Here is a 21,409-nt window from a genome sequence, read left to right on the forward strand (position 1 = left end):
CTCCCGACCTAACATGCAACAGGCTTATGCCCGAGACATGACACCCCAGGCGCGGATAATGTTGTCAGTGTAACCGGCGAACAGGGTCTGGCCATCGGCGGACCAGGCCAAGCTGACACACTCGGGCTCCCGGCTCTTCTTGCCGACAGAGGTGAACTCGGGCTTCAGCTCGTCAACCTTGCTCTTCTTCTCAAGGTCGAAGATGATGATGCTGCTGGCGGTGGCAGCGCAGAGCCAGTATCGGTTGGGAGAGAAGACGAGGGCGTGGATCTCGTCGTTGGCGTTGAGAGAGTACAGGTGCTTGGATTCGTTCAGGTCCCAGAGCATGGTGGTGCCGTCCTTGCCACCGGAGGCGCAGAGAGAGCCATCGGGGGAGATGGTGACGGTGTTGATGTAGCCGGTGTGGCCGATGTGGTCGGTCTGCAGCTTGCAGGTGGAGAGCTCCCAAACCTAGGGCATTGTCAGAACAAGGCCTATACGTAGGATTGGGAAGTTGCGGTATGAGGAGAGGCTTTTTCTTCTCTTCTCTTCTGTTCCATCTATTTCTCCCCTTTCGTTGTTGAAGGAGAGAACAGAAGGAACAAAGAAAGAAAAGGAAGAAGACCATGTTCAGGGCAAAAGGTTATGTTTGTCTCATTGCCATTGCTGGCTCTGAAGTAGCAAATACTTGAAAAATTGCAGTACATCATAGAGATGGTGTAGAATCGTAATGAGTGCGCAGAGTGAGGAGAACAGGCAACATACCTTGACCAGCTTGTCCCAGCCGCTGGAGACAATGACGGGGTTCTGGGGGTTGGGGCTGAATCGGACGCAGGAAACCCACTCAGTGTGGCCCTTGTCGGTGATGGTGTACTTGCAGTCACCGAGGGTGTTCCACAGCTTGATGGTTCGGTCACGAGAGCCGGAGACGATCTGTCGGTTGTCGGCGGAGAAGGAGACGGAGAGAACATCGTTGGTGTGGCCGACGAATCTTCGGGTGGTGGTGCCAGTGGCGAGCTCCCACAGGCGGAGAGTCTTGTCCCAGGAGGCAGACAGAGCGTAGGCGCCGTCAGAAGAGATGACCTGTACGAAAAGAAAAAAAAAAAAAAAACTGCTGTCAGCCTACGAGAACTCGATTCGCAACGACCAAGCGGTATGTGGATTGGCAACGTACACAGTCGGACACAATGTGGGAGTGGCCCTTGAGGGATCGCTTGGGGTAGCCGTACTGCGTCTCGTCGCGTGTGAGGTTCCAGATGATCAGGGTCTTGTCTCGGCTACCGGACAGGAGCATGTTGGGGCTGTTTTCCTGTTAGTTTGACGAACGGATCGAGTGCTTTCGTGAGGAGCCAGAGGCTATCGTACTTCTCCATGGAGGTGGCCAAGCTGGTGACCCAGCCATTCTGTATCAAAATGTCAGTCCCAACTCTCGAATCTCGACAGGAAGAGGCAGCGGCGGGGGGAGGAGAAGTCGTACGTGGCCCTCGAGGGTACCTTTGAGGATCAGTTGTTCAGCCATTGGGTACAGCCTCGCCTCTGCGCAAAGAGTTTCGAGATGGGTGAGGAAAGAGAAATTTAGCTGTGAAGACCACTTCTCTTCTGCAAAAGGTCAGCACCGGATGTAAAGCTCTCGAGGTTGGGGCTGGTTGAAATTGTGAATTTTTTTGTGTGGGCGCAAAAATTAGGGCCGAGCGATGCGATTGGCCACTGCTGCTGACTAAGGGTGGAAATCTTGGCAATCAACCCGTTATCTGCCAGACTACTTTGATGACCTACTGGGTAGTGCAATTGGGTGGGCTAGAAGAAGACTGGAAAACTTCAACTTGATATGTATGAGACGGAGATAGGCAGCTTACTCTCGTGAAGCAGTATTTCTTGGATATTGGTGGTGAATGATTCTGCTCATGTTCTATCATGACAATACACGTGGTGAACAGAAACGAACGTGACGGTCTATAAACTTTCCAGGCGCGCTGAAAGCTTCAAGCGTCTACCAGCGTGATGCTTCGTTGGGTGCCGCAATGATGAGGTGCTGCCGATATTCTCGCTGACAAGGACCTACCTTCGCCTACCTACCCACGTACGATACTCCCATAGTCTACCAACTTACCTGCAATACTTGTTGGGTCATGGGTGGTAGTTCAGTCTAAGTGAGCAGCAGGCACCAAGCACGCATTGCATTTCATACCACCTAACGCTCTATATCCCTTTGACCTCGAGACCTACTAGAGGCAGACGATAAAATAATTACACAGAAGAATCACAATATCAGGATAAAAGTCCCTGGAGAGGCGCCTTAGCTACACAGCCCTTGCTGTGGATGATGCGAAGCGGAGGTACCAAGCCCCCCAAGGTGGTTGGATGCTTGGTCAAGCTAGAAAGCTTGCATTGACTCCCCGCCTGTGTCGTTTCAAGGGCGAAAAAGGTTTGCCCATACTTTGCGAACTGAAAGCGCTTGCCGCTGAAGACTTCAGCTTTCTAGTCCGACCAGGTTGGGCTTCCAGAGATTGGGCTCCCTCTTCGGTCTCGTCTTCCTCTAAAATCGTGTTAGTCTTGTTCAAGAGTTTCCGCCTCCTCTTTCTGTGCTCAAGTTCAGGAGGAGGGGGTTCGGCGCTGGCAGGCTCATGCAGCTTGATCCTTTTGGAGGGAGCCGTCTCTTTCGAGGGTATCGCCTTCGGTGCTGCCTCGTCCTTTTTATCTTCCGAATTCGGTTGTCCTGTGTCCCCGTCCTCGGCTACTGCTTTTTTCTTCGCTTTTGAATTCAGTTTCTCTCGAGGCCTCAAAGGTGTCGTAGTTTCCTCCTCGACATTCAGTGTTGCTGTCGGCGGGGCTTCAGATTTGTTTGCCATCCGCAGTGGTGATGGATCGTCGTTTTCGGCTTGCGCAAGTACGTCATCTAGCGGCAGCTTAATGACATTGCTCTCCTTCGTAACGTTGAGCGTACCGTCCTTCGTTTTGTTGAGGAGCGGCGTGATTGAAAAAGTAGACTTTTCTCCCACCATGGCTTGTTCAGTTGCACGCTTCCTCGCTGTGTGCTTGCGGGGCAGCCTTTCCTTGTCAGTCGTCGCAGACTGGCCAATAGTACGGGATCCCGCTCTCGCTCCTTGGGTGTTGATGGTTGTGCCATCCTCCGGACCATCTTCTTTGCCGCTTGACCGAGATGCCTCGAGATCTTTTCGCAGGTCATGAAGCTCCTTCTGGGATTCTTTCAGCTTCTTCTCCAAGTTCGATATCTTGCCTTCCAGTTTGTGCTTCTGACGTTCCGATTTGTCCATTTCCTCCTGATGGTCCGATTCCATGGTTTTCCGATGTCTCTTCTCCTCGAGTAATTCTTCTGTCGCCTTCTGCAACGCTGCCCGAAGCTGGACGACATCTTGGCCTTTTGCGTTTGGCCCTTCAGGCTTCGACTGGCTCTTGCTCGCGAGCTCCTTTTCCGATTGCTCTTGTTGGAGCTGGGTTTCGCGTTGTTCGGCTATCATTCTCTCATATTTCGTCACTTGTTGCCGTAGCAGCTCGATCTCTGGTCGCAACTGCTGGAGTTCCTTCGTAAGGGCGAGGTTCTCATCCAAGGCCTTGCTCAGATCTTGCATGCAGGTTTCAGATGACTTGGTCTCCGCCTTCATCTGGTTAGCCAGCAAATGGTGATAAAAAGGGCTCCGAGTATTACATACAGCCAGACCAGTGGTCTCAATCGTAGCGCCGTTCACCTGCGCATCTTTGGAGGGATCCGTAGCCTTGATTCTGTCAAGTTCGACGCGCAATTGATCCCCATCTTGAGACAGAGCTTTTATCTCTGCGGCGCATTTCTCTTGTAGCTCGGCCTTTTCATCTTGGAGAAGTAACACTCGGAGCTCCAGACGACGAGCGGCTTCATCTCGGCTGATGAGGTCGGTTTTATGGCGGTTTTGTTGATGCTGCAGGTCGAGCTGATGGAGACGCGTCGTGCGCTGAAAATCAACATGCGGTAAGCACAATGTCACAATGTCAAGGAGCCGGCAACAGTTAAGGGTATTGGTACTTACCTCAATCGAGTTGGCGCTCATGGCTGGTCTTCATGCAATATCGCGGGTGGAATTGGCCTCAGGGTGAGAAAGAGTTGTAATGCCAGGATAAAGTTGCAGAGCAGGTCTGATGATTGAAGCGAGCGTTCCTTTACGCTGTCGCGTCCGGATTGTCCGATTCGCCCATGAATGCAAAGAAAGCATGCAGGTTCTCAAAGGCTTTGAGGTACAACGCAGCACTAACACCAGCAGCAGCTGTTGAAGCGCCATACCTTACCGGAGCAACTTGCAGTGGGCACTCAGCCGAAGCTCTTGGAAGAGTACTGAGAACTCTTGCTATACTTTATATCTCGTGCTATAAGCGCCTTTGAGCAGAGTGCCTGCTGAGTAGAGAGAACTTGAAAAGATTCAGATACGCTAGCCGTATATGGTCAAGAGGCACTGCATGGCATGCAAATGGAAGACTAGCTCGGGTTACATAAGCGGCAAACGGGACCAGCTTTGATGACAGCACAGGAACACTTGGCAGCTTTAGCAGTTGGCAGCAACACCAGCAGCGAGCGGCTGTACGTCTTGATACAACAGCTGCGAAACAACCGCAACAATGCGCTTCTTGTCGTCACTTGCGTCTCTGCTTCTGCTCCTCGGCGGAGGACTCGCAAAGAAGGCGCCGGCGGACAAGTATGAGGACTTCTACCGGCTGTCTCAGCGTTCAACGCCGTTGAAGCTGAATGATGCCACCTACACCTCTTTGACGGCTGCTCCGAGGAATCATAGCGTGGCTGTTCTCCTCACTGCCCTGGAGACCAGATTCGGCTGCCAGCTTTGTCAGGAGTTCCAGCCCGAGTGGGACCTTCTCGGACGCAGCTGGATTCGCGGTGACAAGACTGGCGAATCTCGATTGCTCTTTGGTACCTTGGACTTCGCCGATGGCCGGGACATCTTCATATCGGTGTGTAGTGAAGCTACAATTGATGAGCTGTGATCCTCTTCATGCTAACACATCAATGCGCATTACAGCTTGGCCTGCAAACAGCCCCGGTGCTCCTCCTCTTTCAACCAACTGTAGGACCTCATGCCGTTGGCTCTCCAGAGCCCGTTCGATACGACTTTACGACAGGGTGAGAGACTATGCCAAGCTCTCGATAGCTCGCATTGCTATCAATGCTAATCAAAGATCAGGCCTCCAGCTGCTGAACAAGTCCATACCTGGCTCTCCCGGCAACTACCTAACAGGCCGCATCCCCCAGTGAAGCGACCGATCAACTGGGTCCGATGGGCTTCTACTGTGACCATCATCCTCGGCGTCGGTACGGCAGTGGTTAGCGCCTCGTCTTATGTACTGCCCATCATCCAGAACCGCAACATTTGGGCCTCCATCAGCTTGATATCGATACTCCTCTTCACCAGCGGACACATGTTCAACCATATCCGGAAGGTGCCGTACATTGTCGGAGATGGCAAGGGAGGCGTCAGCTACATTGCAGGAGGGTTCCAAAGCCAGCTCGGACTGGAAACTCAGATTGTGGCCGCCATCTGTAAGAGAACTCCCGCTCATACCACCATGTTCACCCAACTGACCCATGTGTGATAGATGGTGTGCTCTCGTTCTGCGCCATCACGTTGGCTGTCAAGGTCCCACGCATGGCTGACTCCCAGACTCAGCAAGTCGCCGTGATCATTTGGAGTTTGATCCTGTTCCTGGTATACAGCTTTCTCTTGAGCGTCTTCCGCGTCAAAAATGGCGGTTACCCATTCTCCTTGCCTCCTTTCATGTAGTAAATGAAGGAGTTGGAAAGTATCAAAGTCGAGATACGATACCTTCTGCATGATCTCAGCAGCAGAGAAAAGGTATCCGAGGTGCAGAGTCTCTACTGGCACATGATAGGTATAGCAGTAGGTAGCCTGGGGGCATTGCCTGTGTAATTACTGCCTACCTACCTCCGTCTCTCATGGTATTATCATGTCCGAGTAGATTGAAGCAAGTCGGCGCTGAGCGCCCAGGCTGCAGCCATTGTAGGTAAACATCAGGAGCTTAGAATGAATGAAAAACCAAGTCCACGGAAAACAATGGCTTCATACACGTACTTAGCAATGCGCAAGCATCATCTGCTCCATATCTAACAGAGTAGAGATACAAAGTGATTGCATGCAATTTGAAGGTTGTTCTTGCCTTCAATCAGCCTAGCGCGCAATTCACATGCAACGCAAGTCGCTAGCCTATCGATACGCCGGAACTTGGCGAAACTTGGCTGGCTGGTTACGGCCCTCGCCTTAGTCATCCGCACATACCCTAATTGCCCTCGCTGACCGCTCTGACACTAGTGCCGCAACAGACCAATCAGAGGCTCGATTGCGGTCCCAAGCCCTGAAACTTTTGGAAAAAGTTCACCTCCGTATTCACGGACATCTTCGACTTTGACAATCAAGCCCATCATCAAGCTTTTCAGCACCAGTCGTCGCCATGGGTACGTGAAAGAACTGACATCGCCTGCGTATGCGAGTGGTGATGATACCTTGTGTATCATCTCTGCGATCTGGACGCCATCTTGCTCGCAAGATGCGCGGCCATATTTGAGCATGAACCATCTGGCTGACGGCGGTTTTCCAATATTCCAGGTATCGATCTCGACCGCCACCACGTCAAGGGCACTCACCGCAAGGCCCCCAAGAGCGACAATGTCTACCTGAAGCTCTTGGTCAAGCTTTACCGCTTCCTGGCTCGTAAGTCTCAATCAGCCATCCTCCGCAAATCAAAAACTTTGTGTGTGAAGTGAGCCGCGTTTCGTGATTCTAACGAATGGGGACAGGCCGAACCGATGCCGCGTTCAACAAGGTGGTCCTCCGACGACTGTTCATGTCCAAGATCAACCGCCCCCCCGTTTCTCTGTCCCGCATTGTTTCCAACATCGCCAAGGAGGAGAAGCGCACCGTCGTCGTTGTCGGCACCGTCACCGATGACAACCGTCTCCTGGCTTTCCCCAAGCTGACCGTTGCCGCCCTTCGGTTCACCGCCACTGCCCGTGCCCGCATTGTCGCTGCCGGTGGTGAGGCCATCACCCTCGACCAGCTGGCTCTCCGAGCTCCCACTGGCAGCAACACCCTGATCCTCCGTGGACCCAAGAACAGCCGAGAGGCTGTCAAGCACTTCGGATTCGGTCCCCACAAGCACAAGGTCAGCTATTTCGGCTGTTTCCAGAGATCTAACCATGTACTAATCTCTTGCGCAGAAACCCTACGTCGAGTCCAAGGGCCGCAAGTTCGAGAAGGCTCGTGGCCGAAGACGCTCTCGTGGCTTCAAGGTCTAAATGTTGGTTGGAAAAATGGGCAAGCATCAGGATGGGGATACTATTTATCTCCAATTTTTCGCTTTATGTATGGGACCAAATGGGATGGCGTGACTTGATATCATTCGTACCTCAAAATTTCGTGCCTGGACATGGCCAAATTGATGATCAGCTTGACCAACTCATCGTAGCACTGAATTGTGATTGCAACAGCTTGTTTTACTCTAAGTGGTCATGGCTATCTGTAGCCGTGCTATCAACGGTAGCCTTGGCCTTTCTGAAGAGAGCCACGAAGTAGGCCTCCTTACTTTCCTGGAGTAATTGGTCAGTAGGACGCTCATCAAGACATGGTGGTTGAAGCTTACTGCTCGGGATGCATCCGGTTTCTCCCTGTAAACTTTTGAGAAGAGAAGCTTGAGTTTCTTCTCCAATTCTTTATCCTCCGATCCTGTGTAGAATTTGCAGACAAAATGGCCGCCGGGTTTGAGCGTGTCGCTGGCAAACTGAAGTGCAGCCTCGCAGAGGTCCTAAGAGTCACCCTGGTCAGCTTTCTTGTACTCTTTTTAAATTCCTTCTCAACCGGTAAGAAGCGACAGATTCGTCCTTACCATGCTGCCAGCGTGATCTCGAGACCGATTGCCGCTCGTGTTCATCAGCCTGTCATAAGGGTTACTCAATGTCGTTGAACTGAATCCAGATTCCTGGTCCCATGGTTCTGACATATCACTTAACACGACCTATACTGGCGTCAGCATTGGACGCAAAACCATCATGGCCATCAGAGCAAGACTTGGGAGAACGAACATCCACGGATTGTTTTGAGTCCGAATTTGTTGGCGTGCTACCGGATCTGGAACCTACGTTCCCCGCCGAGTGTCGCTCTCGATCAATATAGCTCGGTTGATCGATAACAGTGTGCTCAGAAGACAGGTCCTCGTCCTCATTCACATCATCCTTCTTGTTGGCTTGGAGAGGCCGGTCGCTGTGGCTTTGGGCAATGAAGTCTTTGACAAGTTTCTGAACCGACGGAGACAAGAAGTCCCCTTGGAATGTTGCGACACCCTGAGGAGGATGGGCGGGTATAAGATCGATACCAATAACACGACCATACGGTCGAGTGCGATCGACGGCTACCTACAACACGGACATGTGAATCTCCTCATCGTTGCTGGAATGCGCACGAGGGCCGAACGATGGCCATGGACTCAATGAGACGACTTACTTGTGACCAGCTGCCCGGAGCATATCCCTGGTAGAAGAGCGTCAGGTCCAAGAGGCTTGGGCTCCAGATCACCGCCTGTGTCTATACGGTCCCGGAAGAACTTACCAGATCAACCACAGTTTGACCTTTTTTGAAGAGCTTGTACTTTGAATCAATCTTTCAATGACACGTATTAATACCTACTGCGCATGAAAAAGGATTACAGGGCCAATCTTGCCTCCACCAGCTTGAAGGCCGCTCTACTTTTCAGATTTTGGACCTTGGCATAGCGCACATATGCATCGTGACCTTGACGCTTTTTCCACTGATTTCCAGAAGAAGCGAGCCTGGTGGTCGTCACCCAAGGAGCATTACTGAGAGAAGTGGCACGGAATGGGAGAGCCCAGGAGTGCCGTATCAGTGGGAGAGTCCGTGGAAAAGCGGGATATCGAAGTAACATGGTCCCATTCGGAGAGATCGGAGTTCATGCCGTAGCTATGATGGCTGAAAAGGAGCTCATGATGGAGAGGTTTGTCTCGAGAGAGGCTCTGGGGGTCGGTAGGTATAAATCGACTAGGCACTCCTAAGTGCAAAAACTCGTTTGCCGCTGTTGAGCTCTATAGTCACATAACTACAAACCACAACAACCTCGTTCTACCTTGAAGGAAGGTGTCAAATGTATAAATCCTCGTATAATTCTCTACTTCTGAATATTCAGGGTTAAATATCATTGACTAAGATCCTGAGTAGCTAGGGAGATGTTGACTAATATAGAGTTACCTCAACATAGTTTGAGGAAGGCATATGCATATAAGCATATTAGTCTCTTTGCGAATATCACCCCTCTAAGCCAGCCTGGCCCAAAGACCCAATTTCCTTGGCAAGGCTGCCAATCAGCACAGCAGGCAGCCCACTGAATACCCGCCCAACCTGATGGAGCAACAGTAACTGAGTCTGAGCAATAGTAACTCTCGCCCGCGGAGCAGCCAAATTCACCTTCATCTGCGGCTCGCGTCCATCGACTGGTCATATATCTGATACCCCGTCATATCCTTCTTTGAGAGCATCTTCTCCTCTACGGAAACATCCCACCGGGCGAAACCTCAAGTCTACGATACACACTGCTGGTTGACAGAATGGCCGTCGTAAGTGCACACTGTTCTCTTTCTCGTCTCTCTCAACCCTGGCTCTCGTGGCAGATATGGGAGCTGCCAGTTCGGGCTCTCCCTGGATTTTTACATCCAGGAGGCGCTCCTCCATGTCTGTCTCTCTCTCCCTCCCTCTCTTTCTTCGACAGCCTCCATTCCATGGACTGGCGCTGTGGACTGAGGGGCCGAACTGGCTGCCTGCATCACCGCATCCATCTGGCAGTGTTTGCTGAGATACCTTGCTTGGTTGGAATCTGTGGCATCTTTGGCTAACGAGTGCAGCCGCGAGCATATGCCCCTGGCTACATACAGAATGGTGCGACCGGCCTCCCATCACCTGGAGCAGCGCCTCTGCTGCCCAACCAGGGTCGTATCATCCAGACGGGGCCCATCCGGATTCTTTGCATTGCGGACGTTCGAGGTATATAGTGCACACGGCTGTGTCGTTGACATCCGCTGACGCCTCGCCCAGGAAACTTGCGATCGCTCAACGAGCTTGCAAAGCAAGCCCAAGCCGACCACATCATCCACACCGGCGACTTTGGATTCTACGACCATACCTCCCTGGACAGAATCGTGGAGAAGACGCTGAAGCATGTGGCACAGTATTCACCACTAATCTCCGAACCGGTCAAGAAGGCTATCCAGCAGGGCGGACCTGGCTCTGTTAAGTCCAGATTTTCTGCTAGCGAGCTGCCCCTTTCCGAACTTCCCCTTCTGCTCAGCGGTGAGCTGAAACTCGACGTTCCCGTCTATACCGTCTGGGGTGCCTGCGAGGATGTCCGGGTTCTCGAGAAGTTCAGGTCGTCTGAATACAAAGTCCCTAACCTCCACATCATCGACGAAGCTCGCTCTATGCTGCTAGAAGTCGGCGGTGTGAAGCTCCGACTTCTTGGCCTTGGTGGCGCTGTGGTTATGCACAAGTTATTCGACAACGGAGAGGGCCGCACCACCATTGCAGGAGGACAAGGTACAATGTGGACGACTCTGCTGCAGATGGGAGAGCTGGTTGACACTGCTCATCGCGTCTACGATCCTACCGAGACCCGAGTCTTTATCACGCACGCTTCTCCCGCTCGCGAGGGTATACTGAACCAGCTCTCCGTCACTCTGAAAGCCGACTTTTCTATCTCAGCCGGACTCCACTTCAGGTACGGAAGCTCCTACAATGAATTCAGCGTCAATCCTACGCTTGACCATTACCGTGGGAAGCTCGCCGCCTCGAAAGCCTCTTTCAACGACGTCTGGGAAACTGTCCGTGGAGAAGTCGAGCCTGCCATCCAGCAGAACGAGGCCCAGCAGAACCTGCTGAAGAACGCTCTGCAAATAGTGGAAAAGATGCCCTCAACGGCTGCCGGAGGAAATCCCTTTGGGGGCCCCGGTCAAGGTGTTGGCGCAGTCGACGAGAGCGCTTTCAAGAATATGTGGAATTTCAACCTCGCCGATGCCGCCTTTGGCTATCTGGTTCTGGAAATCCAAGACGGGAGGATCGGGACCGAGATGCGTGCTCAGGGATTCAACTTTTCCCACCGAGGAGCCAAACAGCAGTCATCCGCTGCGCCCGCATCAGCAGCCGCTGGCGCTCCAGCAAGCGTGGCGGCTTCTGCTGCGCCTACGGCACCTGCTCCCAAACAATCTCCATCGACTCAACCCCTGAAGGCTGTTCCCACTGCACCCGTTCCTGCTACAGCGAACCGACAAACCCCGCAGCCCACCACGGGCAGCGGCCAAGCTCCTAAGGAAGCTGACAAGGCAGCGACTTCGACGAATGGATCGGCAAACGTCCCGGAACCGGCCACATCGCCGGCCCCGAAGACCTCGGCATCTGATATCATTGGTCTTTTCATTATGAATGTTAACACAGAGGAACAATGCCGAGACCTGTTTGACGAGGCGGACAAGGCCAAGATTCTCAAGATTGAGAAATGGGGTGGCTCAAACAAGGTCGTTCAGTTCCGAACCGTTGAAGACCGTGATGCAGCCATGGGCAGGTTACCAGAGTCTGTAAAGACGCGAACTCAGGAGGATCGGTCAAAACCCCTGGTAAAGATCTTCCACCACCGAGAAGGCAAGCCCTTCAACAGCCGCGGCAATGCCGGGACCTGGGGTAGCAGCGGACGAGGCGGAACTGCCACAAGCGGATATCGCAGCGCCGGCGGTACTAGCGACTCCGAGAGCAATCGGCGAGGTGGTCGCGGAGGCCGTGGAGCTCGGGGTGGCGAGCGAGGACGCGGATCTCGTGGACGAGGAGGTCTGAAGGGAGATGCGGGTGTATCACCTGCGGCGATACCGTCTACCCCTTCTGCCGATTGAATCCGGCCAGCGAGCATCGCGTTCCCTGATCGTCTCAGCCCGCTGTAGTGGGCTTCGTTTTGCGTCTTTCCTCTTATTCTTTTTTCTGCTTCGGGCGCGCCCAGATTTGAGAAACACATCTCGTTCACGTGGTTTTCCTTTGGGACAAACTGGCGTTAGGCTCTGGAAGGTAGGAGAGCAGGGTCCAGAACTATTCATGCAGTACATAACGTATCTCATGAGCTTCCGGGAGGACCAAGTGTTGGCTTGAGATTTTTTTTAGCCTTCCTTTTCCATTGGCACCTCAAAATAGTTCAGTTATCAAAAGAAAGAAAAAAAGAGAGAAATTGTTGCAATAAACTCTGGGGAAAAAAAAATCGTGATACCTAGCTTTCAAACCGGCGGTCATGTTGTCCTTTCCGATCTGTAAAAGTGACGGCGTGTCTGGGCGATTATCCTCATTGCTGAATTTTTGGCTTATGATGCGCCGATATCTTTACTACACTAATATACAAGACAAAGTCTGCAAAGATGGGGGAAATACTCATAGGGGCTTGATACCCTTATGAATGGCTGCGACACCACCGGTAAGGTCCTCGTATCCCTTTCCTACAATGGCAAAGCCCGCATCTGCAATCATGTCTCGGAAGTCTTCTTGAGAGGGAAACCGCTCAATGCTTTCCACCAGATACTGGTAGCTATCACGATCCCCCGCAACGAGCTGACCGATCAATGGGATGGCGCTGAAAGACCATTGCTTGTAGATGGCGTTGAACAGGGGGTACTTGTCGACCTTGGAGAACTCCATGCAGGCGAAGACGCCGCCCGGCTTGAGGACTCTGTACGCCTCCTTCAGGGCGGCAGGCATGTTGGAGAAGTTGCGGATGCCAAAGGCGACCGTGTAGAGGTCGAGCGAGTTGTCCTCGAGCGACGACGGCAGGGCCTCGGCGTTTGCCTCGAGGAAGGAGAGGGAGGACTGGTGGGAGGCGGGGAGGGCGAGGGAGCGCTGCCTGCCGACGGCGAGCATGGCGGGGTTGATGTCTGAGATGGTGACGTGGACGTTTGGGTTGCCGTTGTTGACGTGGGAGTGCTGCAGCATGCGGAAGGCGATGTCGCCGGTGCCTCCGGCGACGTCGAGGATGCGCTGGGGCATGCCGGGAGGGTTTGTGGCTCCTGGGTTGAGTGAGGAGACGAAGTGATCCCTGAAGTGGTGAGTTGCCGATTAGCCATTGATCCGCCCAGAGGACGTATGTTGATATGGGCCTCGGATGAGTGCAGGAGAGAAGAACAGTGAAGGAAATGAGACTCACTTCCACAAGCGATGAACTCCTAGTGACATCAGGTCGTTCATCTTGTCGTACGATTCAGCAACGCTGGTGAAGACCTCGGCAACCCGCTCCCGCTTGACGGATTCCGTGACCGTCTCGAATCCAAAGTGAGTCTGGCGGTCGGAGGTAGACGATGGCTCTGATGACTGCGGCTGGCGTGTGGTAGAGAGGAGGCGATGGTTCATGCGGGAGATGCAAGCCGTGGGCCGCAAGAGGCCTGCGCGGCATCTTAGGAGTGAAGGAGCAGACATTATTCTGTGTTGTTTGGTTGCTTTGCTTTCTGATGCCTCGTTGTCTGTTCAGAGTAGAAGAAATGCCGGTTGTATGGTGAGTATGATCTTGGTGACGAATGAGACGTGGTGGGAGAATCTCTTGATTGTCCTGTGCTGGGGCTTCTCACTCTTAAGTGTGAGTTTTATTTTTTTATTTTTCCTTGCCAGAAGCTATGCTGCAACAAGGCGCAAGTCTGTCGCCCTGAAAAGAATCAGGTCAGCAATGGCAAGACAGAATCGAATTGATGGGAATCAAAGGCCCTACCAGGTGAGTTTCTACTGTCTTTCTGCCGCCTCGACGTCGCTAGAAGTGGACTGAGGTTGGATGTTTTGCTGGCGATAGACGGCGAGGGCCTGGATGAAGCGGTGGATACTCTTCTGGAAGAGCCAGCCAATCAGAGCGACGAAGACGAAGAGGCTGAGGATGAGCATCACCAGGTTGATCGCTGGAGTGGCCATTTGCGAAGGGTGAAATTGAGTGGGGAAATTAGAGGATAAAGGTCCTTTTTATGATGAAATCCTTTGTTGTTTTGCCCTTCTTACGGTTGCTGAGAATTTGCGCGTTGGAGTGAAGAGTCGCCGTAGCTGTGTGGTGATGGCGAGGTGCTGTGGGATAGGTAGAGCGGTGATGGTTTCAACTGGGAGACTATCGAGGAACTGTGTTCATGGTGGAGCTTCTTATATTTAAAAGAAAATAAAAATACAACAAGCACCTGGTCCAGATGACTGAAATTGTTGAGCAATCGTCTTTGCCAGCTGATGCAGTGAATTCCGCATGTTCTGCCACCCGGCTGCCACTCGTCCCTCCGTTCACCCATGATAGACCGAGCGTGTACAGACCACGCAAGGCCTACCTATCTTGAGATGCTTGAATCAAACAAGGCGAGAGAATGAAAGGACTCAGAATACTACATTCGGGCACTCACGGGAATCTTCCATAAGGTGAAGTGCTGTCCAGAAAGACGATCTACCGTCATAAGGTACCCAACGCAATGCACGGTAAACCCTTGTATCATCACCGCACCGTTACCAAGTATAGCACTACCTCATAACATTCAACGGCAGCGAGACAAGGCAGCTTTAAACAACCTGAACCGAGATTCAATCCTCATACAGCTCCCAAGGCGATGAGCAGCGGCTTACCTAAAGACACCTCGGAAGTGCCCCCCGTTAGCGTGCTGACGGATTGTGTCGGCTCAATCGTGACCGCTCTCCATCGGCAGAACTCGTGCCTTGTCCCGAGCATAAAGACGACGACAACCAGAGCCAATCCCCGGATCTGCTTATAATATTAACCAAGGAGAGCCTGCTTTTCTGCTGTGGATTAGGAAAAGAGGATTGTGTTCTTGCAGCAAGGCGTAATGACGAACCCGCTCAAGATGAACCCTCGCGTCCTCCAGAGGGCCTCGGTACGGAGACTGGCAGTCGCACCAAGGCCGTCCGTCTCCGTCATCTCGAACCCGGTCCGGAGCGCTGGCAGCCTCTCGCAGCGGCCCAACTCCAACTTCGTCTCTTTCCCCGGCGCTCTCAAGAGCTCCTTCACCAGCACCCTCAAGTTCGAGACGCCCGCCTCATACACAGCCCTGCCGACGTACCGAGTCGTCGACCAGAATGGCCAAGTGGTCGACCCCTCCTTCAGCCCCGACATCACCGACGAGGCCGTCGTCAAGCTCTACAAGGACATGCTCTTCATCTCCATCCTGGATCTCATCATGTTCGACGCTCAGAGGCAGGGCCGCCTCAGCTTTTATATGGTAAGCGCCGGCGAGGAAGCCGTGAGCGTCGGCACCTCCAGTGTGCTGGACAGAGACGACGTTGTCTTCTGCCAGTACCGAGAGCAGGGTTTCTTCAAGGAGAGGGGGTTCACGACAGAGCAATTCATGTCGCAGCTCTTTGCCAACAAGAAGGACAATGGCCGGGGGAGGAACATGCCCATTCACTACGGTTCCAAGGAGCTCAACATCGTGAGTACACCCCCGGATGCTACGCCCGCGACTCGCTTGCTAACCACATGTTTTGGCAAAAAAGCACACCGTCTCTTCACCATTGGCAACGCAGCTTCCGCAGGCTTCGGGGGCGGCTTATGCTCTGAAGCTACAGAGGTTGCAGGATCCCAGCGTAAAGCCGCGGGTGGCAGCCGTCTTCTTTGGTGAAGGAGCCGCCAGTGAGGGTGATTTCCACGCGGCGCTCAACATTGCCGCCACGCGCTCTTGTCCCGTCGTCTTCATCTGCCGTAACAACGGATTCGCCATTTCTACACCTACTCTCGACCAGTACCGCGGAGACGGCATCGCAAGCAGGGGAATCGGGTATGGAATTGACACCATTCGAATCGACGGAAACGACATCTGGGCAGTCAGGGAGGCCACCAAGAAGGCGCGGGAAATGGCCCTGCAAGATGGCGGCAAGCCAGTTCTGATTGAAGCCATGACGTACCGTGTCTCTCACCACAGCACTTCCGACGACTCATTTGCGTACCGGGCTCGTGTCGAGGTCGAGGACTGGAAGCGGCGAGACAACCCCATTACCCGGCTGAGGAAGTGGATGGAGGCCAAGGGCTGCTGGGACGAGACCAAGGAGAAGGAGGCCAGGGACAGCCTGAGAAAAGAGATCTTGAAGGCTTTCAGCGAAGCAGAGAGGGAGAAGAAGCCGCCCATCAGGTCCATGTTTGAGGACGTGTATGAGAATCTGACGCCAGATCTGAAGGAGCAGATGGGTCAGCTGAAGACGATGTTGGAAACATACCCTGAGGAATACGATATCGGGACTTATGAGGGCGGATTGGACAGCCTGGTTGTTGAAAAGGACAATTAGACTGCTGTTATATGTAAATAAGTTGATATTTTCGTAAAAGAGTCGAATGAAAATAAGCACGCATTCAATACACAATTCAACATCGAGGCCATCGTGACTGATCGAGGAGAGAAGAAAAGAAAAGAGCCATCGCTGGATCAGCTTTTGTCTCGTGTTACCTCACCGGTACTAGTGCAGCCGGCTCGGCTTGCTTAGCACATGGCTGACACTAGCGCGTCCAAGTCCCTAGCGCATGCTCCCCTGCTCAATGATTGGACGATGCTCGTCAATGTTGATTTCCAGCACAGAGCTCTCTCTGCTCCAAGCTCTGAAGCTACTCTACCTAAACATCACTCCCTCACTCCCTCTCTCTCTCTCTCTCTGTGTGTGTCTCAAAATATCGTCACCTTGAACATCGCCGCATCCATGTCAAGCAAGAGGCACTCCATCCTCCCGGCCGTCGACCGCAGCGGCCCGAAGCCGCCCGTCAACTTCTCCACATCGCTCACCATCTCGGACAATGCGGTCCTGCTGGGCAGCCATTCGATCACGATGCAGGCAGAGACGGTGATACACCCCCGGTCGCGCATCGAGTCCAGCGTCGGCAGCGTCCTCGTCGGGCGGCGCTGCATCGTCCAGGAGCGGGTGCATCTCGGAGCTCCTCCAGACAATACCGGAAAGGGCGCGGGCGGCGTCAGCCTTGGGGACTACGTTCTCATCGAAGCAGGCTCAGTCGTCGAAGCGGGAGGGACAGAGATTGGCGAAGGCAGCGTGATTCAGGTTGGGAGCAGAATTGGAAGTGGCGCCAGAATTGGAAAGGTAAGGCGAAGCTTCAGTGTCCATCACTTGAGTGACTATGGGGCAAAGGAAGGGGAAAGGGCGGAAGCTAACGCGACTTTAGAATTGCACGGTGTCACACTTATCCATCATTGCCAGCGGCGAGGTGCTGCCCGACAACACGGTTGTTTACTCAAACGGCACATGGCGAACTGACAAGCGCGGAACTCCAGAGCTTCGGAAGCTGAGCATAGTGAAACAGATTGCTATGCTGAGGAAGATGATACCGAGTAACCCAGACAAGTTCCGATAGTCCAACTACTGCATGCCACATCAATAGCTCATGGCGTCCTCGAACAGCGCACGCAGTTGCTCCTTCTCGGTCTGCAGTTCGGTGGAGAGACTGGGGGCAAGTTTCAGCACTCGGGCCTGCGGAATGGTGCCTTCGACGAGCGCGTCAATGTGTTCGCTGCCGAAACCCAGGTCCTTTAAGCCGTTTGGCTGGTCACCCAGGTCCTGGAGGAACTTGATCAGTGCCTCTGCCAGGATCTCACCAGCACTCTCCGCCTTGGCGTTGGAAATGTCCACGCCGAACGCCTCGGCCGCAATGAGATGCCTTTCCGGGTTAGAAGGCGCCGTGAACCTGAACACGGCGGGGGCAGAAACCGCCACCGAAACGCCGTGTGGAATGAGCGGGTTCGGGATGTCGTAGCCGGCGTGCTTATACCCCGGATTCTGGCCCGAGATGGGATACGACATGCCTACATTCACAACTAGTCTCAACAAGCCGCTCGCGCAATGGTAGAACGAGGGTCACGTACCGTGGCATAAGTGGACACCGGCGTTTCCAAAGCCAACTCCAGCAAGCGTTGCCGCCAAAAGCATCTCGCTCTGAGCTTCAAAATCCTCCGGATCCTTTACCGCACGAGGGAGGTACTTGATTGTGCTCTTCAGTGCGTTCAGAGAGAAGATATCTGAGATGGGATTGGCACCCTGGTAGGCTGGACGGAGGATTGGGTTCGAGGGCCGAGGTGTACGCTCGGTATACGGGATCGCTGTCCACGACTCGAGAGAGTGGCACAGGACGTCGAGGCCGGAGCTGGCCTTGACGGCAGCAGGCATGGTGCGTGTGTTGAGGGGATCGCATATCCCAAGAGTGGGCTTGAGGTTCCGGTGAGCGACGCCCGTCTTGGCCCTCTTGGAGACGAGATCGAAGATGGCTGTGCCCGTGGTCTCACTGCCAGTGCCAGCAGTGGTCGGGACGGCGATCAATGGCCTCAAGGGCTTGTCAATTGGGCGCCCCTTTCCGAGTGGTGCGTTGACAAAGTCGAGGAAGTCGGCATCCGGGTACGACGAATAGAGATTCATCAGTTTGGCCGTGTCCATGACGGAGCCTCCACCGACGGCGAGGAAAGCATCTGGCTCATATGGTCTCGCCCACGCAATGGCGTCCTTGATGCTAATGTGTGTAGGAGTTCCATACGTTAGTCAAGTGAGGGGCGCAATGGGAAGCTGAACAGTTTTTGGAGCAGGTGGGCAATTACGAGCTGTCTTTTGGTTCGATCCTCACGTCGGAGTAGACCTTGTAGTTGATGCCTTCGCGATCCAGGGCCTCTCGAACCTGTCTCATGGCATCGAGTTGGTTGACGGTCTTGTCAGTGACAACGCAGACTCGTTTCGAGCCGAGGTTCTGGAGATCCATGCCGACTTCCTGGGTGGCGCCAGCACCGAACCGGATGGAAGAAGCCGCCATTTCAAAGGCATACTCCTTCAGGTCCGCGTTCGAAGGCGTGGCATAGCGACGGCCTCCTCTGTGCTGAGGGCTGGAGATGGGGGTGGGCGCACGCCGGTGGTAGCCCGGATTGGAGTGGCACGGGCACGATGGAGGATGGGTGTACTGGATGGTGCGGAGGAGGCTCGAAGCTCGCTTGGCGGCCTAAGGAAACAGATTGTGGTTGGTTAAACATGCCCAAGTGAAGCATCTGGTTAGAGGGTGAGGCCATACATTCGGCATTACTCTGACGGAGGCTGCCATTGTTGCTGTTGTTATTGATGCTGGTGAGTCTCGAGGATTCCAATCGGCAATCCAAGGTAGTTGGAACGATGCGGGGTTGGGTGTTAGAAGCCAGAGTTGACTACCGAATCGAGCACCTAGTGGTTCATGTCAACATTATGGGGTATCGGCAATTGGGCCTTGCAGCCCCGGTTGTTTGTATGGGAGATTCGCGTTAAGAGGCTCCGGGGAACGGAGTCGCGGTTGCGGGTTAAGGCTGCCGCTTAGAGTTAGGAGCTCCAGTGACGGACTTGGGAATATGGGGAAGCCGAGGTCATCGGGATCGGGATAGGAATAACCTACTAGTATGATACAATGATTACCTAAGTACGCAAGTGCCCATTACCCAGGCTTACTGACTTGGCGATCGATTTTCTGGAAGGATTCCCGCAGGAAGAACCGCCCGCTTGTTCGTATACCTTAAGCTTGTTGCTTATTTTCAAGGTCTGCCTGTGACAGTCGCCCAGTCAAGTACTAGCATGTCGTTCGTTATCTACCTACCTAGGTAGTTGTGAGAGGCTTTTAATTACGCCGTGCGGAGCGTCTGTTATGCCATCGGCTCAGCCGGATCATCTCAAGCGCTGCTGCTGCCATCGGGGCTCGCATTCGCACCGGGCGACAACGTCATCGCCCTCTGAATCCCGCTGTCCGTTGCCCGATGCTGCGCTGCCACACTCTTGCCCTGATTGACAACCCTGTGCTGTCTGTCCTTGTTTTTTTCTTTCCTCTTCTTGATGCTACGCTCGACTTCTTAATAAGGGAAATGGCGCCCGTGCGACGTTGTCCAGCCTAACAAACAGATAGTCTGATTTTTTCAAAACCCTTCCATCTCTGATTCATTGATACCCAGTTTTTCTTTTTTTATCTTATTCCATCTTCACTTCCATTCGAGCCCGTTTTGTTCTTTTGTTTTCTTTACCTCTTCCCTCATCGCATCGCCATACCCGCTGCATGATGCCCGGCGCAGGCAAGGATTCAGCACCCGTCCGATCGCTGTCGGATACACCAACAACCAATGCCTCTGCGTCAGCCTCAGCCGGGGGACGAGCTGCCGATGCCTCCATCAACGGCGGCATCACCTCGTCCCAGCAGGGCACCACCTCTCTGCCCAACATCGTGACCTTTGTGTCCAGCAACCGCACGGGCACAGGACGAAGCCTGGACGCGACCCGCACGGATGGCGCCCCTCGACGCAGCCTCTCATATTCCCTGCGCCCACATGCAGAGGTTTACTACGACTCGCGGGCCGGAACGCGCAGGGAGTGGAAGCGACGAGACCGCACGCTGATGGACTACTACGGCAACAACCCCCAGCTGCTGCCCCAGCTGCCGTTTACGTGGCATCACGGCTGGAAGCGCTGGCGGCTGATCCTCTTCGCCATCATGGTCTTCATCGACGGCTCGATAGTGCCGATCCTGCTCTACTACGCGATGCGATACGCGGGCCATGTCGCGGGCTGGATCATCTTTGCCGTCGTCACGACCATCTGGGGCGGGCCGACATACGTCGAGTTTGCCATCAGAACGCTGCGCCTGATGAAGAAGGAGAGGTTCTACCGCCCTCTGGGCACGGACAGCCGCTGGTGCTTCGACATTATAAACTGGACGTCGGTCATCACCATCACGGCCGTCACGGCCCTCTTCATCGTCGGCAGTGCGCCGCACGAGGTCTGGCTGCGCGTGCTCTGCATGCCAGCCCCGGCCATCCTGTACTGCATTGGCGGCGTGCTGGCTCTGATTACGCTGTTCCACTTGATGAACTGGCCCGCCCCCTTTCGACTGAGCTCTACCGGGAAAGGCGAAAAGGTACGAAAGAAGACCCTCCTGTGTCTCAATCCTTCATCTACAAGACTAACGCTGTCTCTTTCTTATCAAATAGGTGCTTCCAGGGGTGTACTACTTCATCGAGGACGTCGTCGCAGTCAATGCCGGCGCAGGTCGCCCGTTTCGAGAGGCTCTTGCGGCACGTTACCACGCCAGTCCCCGCTTCCGGACCATGCTGCTCGTCCAGTCATTGTTTTGGTCCATTCCTGCTCTTGTCTTGGCCGCTGCCCTGACCGTGGTAGCTCTCCTGCATCCCATTCCAGCAACCGTGGCATATGGAATCTGCTGGGCCGTGCCTTTTATCTGGTGTGCGATTTGGGGCGCCATCACCGTTGTGTGGTGCAAGCGGAACATGGTTCGGGAGAGGCTGGAGTGGGAACAGGAGCATCCGACCGAGAAACTCGAGGCAACGAGCAGCGAGCCTTTGGCGGCGGTATAGTTGCCCATTGTATCT

The 21,409-nt window shown here is 53.9% G+C and overlaps 12 protein-coding genes across 12 annotated transcripts; 5 read left to right on the plus strand and 7 right to left on the minus strand.

Moving 5' to 3' along the window:
• Nucleotides 1-24: 24 nt before the first annotated feature.
• On the minus strand, nucleotides 25-1,515 carry CCMA1212_010604 (uncharacterized protein; the record flags this gene model as incomplete). The annotated part of the gene is made up of 5 exons (XM_073707640.1): nucleotides 1,457-1,515; nucleotides 1,345-1,382; nucleotides 1,154-1,280; nucleotides 745-1,062; nucleotides 25-450 (listed from the first exon to the last, which is right to left on the minus strand). Exons 1-5 carry the CDS (start codon nucleotides 1,496-1,498, stop codon nucleotides 25-27), a joined length of 951 nt encoding a protein of 316 aa, XP_073553859.1. The 5' UTR covers nucleotides 1,499-1,515.
• An 833-nt stretch (nucleotides 1,516-2,348) lies between these two features.
• Nucleotides 2,349-4,022, minus strand: CCMA1212_010605 (uncharacterized protein; the record flags this gene model as incomplete). Its single annotated transcript, XM_073707641.1, has 3 exons — nucleotides 2,349-3,596; nucleotides 3,651-3,926; nucleotides 4,002-4,022. The coding sequence occupies 3 exons, from the start codon at nucleotides 4,020-4,022 to the stop codon at nucleotides 2,349-2,351; spliced, it is 1,545 nt and encodes a 514-aa protein (XP_073553858.1).
• A 562-nt stretch (nucleotides 4,023-4,584) lies between these two features.
• On the plus strand, nucleotides 4,585-7,288 carry CCMA1212_010606 (60S ribosomal protein L18-B; the record flags this gene model as incomplete). Its single annotated transcript, XM_073707642.1, has 7 exons — nucleotides 4,585-4,932; nucleotides 5,001-5,101; nucleotides 5,163-5,518; nucleotides 5,575-5,727; nucleotides 6,600-6,704; nucleotides 6,791-7,155; nucleotides 7,211-7,288. The coding sequence occupies 7 exons, from the start codon at nucleotides 4,585-4,587 to the stop codon at nucleotides 7,286-7,288; spliced, it is 1,506 nt and encodes a 501-aa protein (XP_073553857.1).
• Nucleotides 7,289-7,486: 198 nt separating this feature from the next.
• On the minus strand, nucleotides 7,487-8,679 carry CCMA1212_010607 (rRNA methyltransferase 2; the record flags this gene model as incomplete). The annotated part of the gene is made up of 7 exons (XM_073707643.1): nucleotides 7,487-7,579; nucleotides 7,633-7,794; nucleotides 7,876-8,004; nucleotides 8,072-8,401; nucleotides 8,490-8,570; nucleotides 8,595-8,614; nucleotides 8,673-8,679. 7 exons carry the CDS (start codon nucleotides 8,677-8,679, stop codon nucleotides 7,487-7,489), a joined length of 822 nt encoding a protein of 273 aa, XP_073553856.1.
• A 925-nt stretch (nucleotides 8,680-9,604) lies between these two features.
• Nucleotides 9,605-11,929, plus strand: CCMA1212_010608 (uncharacterized protein; the record flags this gene model as incomplete). The annotated part of the gene is made up of 3 exons (XM_073707644.1): nucleotides 9,605-9,613; nucleotides 9,899-10,037; nucleotides 10,089-11,929. The coding sequence occupies 3 exons, from the start codon at nucleotides 9,605-9,607 to the stop codon at nucleotides 11,927-11,929; spliced, it is 1,989 nt and encodes a 662-aa protein (XP_073553852.1).
• Nucleotides 11,930-12,452: 523 nt separating this feature from the next.
• Nucleotides 12,453-13,487, minus strand: CCMA1212_010609 (2-methoxy-6-polyprenyl-1,4-benzoquinol methylase; the record flags this gene model as incomplete). Its single annotated transcript, XM_073707645.1, has 2 exons — nucleotides 12,453-13,110; nucleotides 13,219-13,487. The coding sequence occupies 2 exons, from the start codon at nucleotides 13,485-13,487 to the stop codon at nucleotides 12,453-12,455; spliced, it is 927 nt and encodes a 308-aa protein (XP_073553851.1).
• Nucleotides 13,488-13,784: 297 nt separating this feature from the next.
• Nucleotides 13,785-13,967, minus strand: CCMA1212_010610 (uncharacterized protein; the record flags this gene model as incomplete). Its single annotated transcript, XM_073707646.1, has 1 exon — nucleotides 13,785-13,967. One exon carries the CDS (start codon nucleotides 13,965-13,967, stop codon nucleotides 13,785-13,787), a length of 183 nt encoding a protein of 60 aa, XP_073553819.1.
• Nucleotides 13,968-14,869: 902 nt separating this feature from the next.
• CCMA1212_010611 (2-oxoisovalerate dehydrogenase subunit alpha) lies at nucleotides 14,870-16,322 on the plus strand (the record flags this gene model as incomplete). The annotated part of the gene is made up of 2 exons (XM_073707647.1): nucleotides 14,870-15,472; nucleotides 15,537-16,322. The coding sequence occupies 2 exons, from the start codon at nucleotides 14,870-14,872 to the stop codon at nucleotides 16,320-16,322; spliced, it is 1,389 nt and encodes a 462-aa protein (XP_073553820.1).
• Nucleotides 16,323-16,693: 371 nt separating this feature from the next.
• CCMA1212_010612 (uncharacterized protein) lies at nucleotides 16,694-16,933 on the minus strand (the record flags this gene model as incomplete). The annotated part of the gene is made up of 1 exon (XM_073707648.1): nucleotides 16,694-16,933. The coding sequence occupies one exon, from the start codon at nucleotides 16,931-16,933 to the stop codon at nucleotides 16,694-16,696; it is 240 nt and encodes a 79-aa protein (XP_073553821.1).
• Nucleotides 16,728-17,391, plus strand: CCMA1212_010613 (Dynactin subunit 6; the record flags this gene model as incomplete). The annotated part of the gene is made up of 2 exons (XM_073707649.1): nucleotides 16,728-17,120; nucleotides 17,203-17,391. The coding sequence occupies 2 exons, from the start codon at nucleotides 16,728-16,730 to the stop codon at nucleotides 17,389-17,391; spliced, it is 582 nt and encodes a 193-aa protein (XP_073553822.1).
• Nucleotides 17,392-17,411: 20 nt separating this feature from the next.
• Nucleotides 17,412-19,113, minus strand: CCMA1212_010614 (Hydroxyacid-oxoacid transhydrogenase; the record flags this gene model as incomplete). The annotated part of the gene is made up of 4 exons (XM_073707650.1): nucleotides 17,412-17,839; nucleotides 17,900-18,537; nucleotides 18,623-19,014; nucleotides 19,084-19,113. 4 exons carry the CDS (start codon nucleotides 19,111-19,113, stop codon nucleotides 17,412-17,414), a joined length of 1,488 nt encoding a protein of 495 aa, XP_073553823.1.
• Nucleotides 19,114-20,082: 969 nt separating this feature from the next.
• Nucleotides 20,083-21,394, plus strand: CCMA1212_010615 (uncharacterized protein; the record flags this gene model as incomplete). Its single annotated transcript, XM_073707651.1, has 2 exons — nucleotides 20,083-20,937; nucleotides 21,011-21,394. The coding sequence occupies 2 exons, from the start codon at nucleotides 20,083-20,085 to the stop codon at nucleotides 21,392-21,394; spliced, it is 1,239 nt and encodes a 412-aa protein (XP_073553824.1).
• Nucleotides 21,395-21,409: the final 15 nt, after the last annotated feature.

Source organism: Trichoderma ghanense (assembly GCF_004382785.1).
Source record: "Trichoderma ghanense strain CCMA-1212 chromosome Unknown scaffold_28, whole genome shotgun sequence".
Taxonomy (NCBI): domain Eukaryota; kingdom Fungi; phylum Ascomycota; class Sordariomycetes; order Hypocreales; family Hypocreaceae; genus Trichoderma; species Trichoderma ghanense.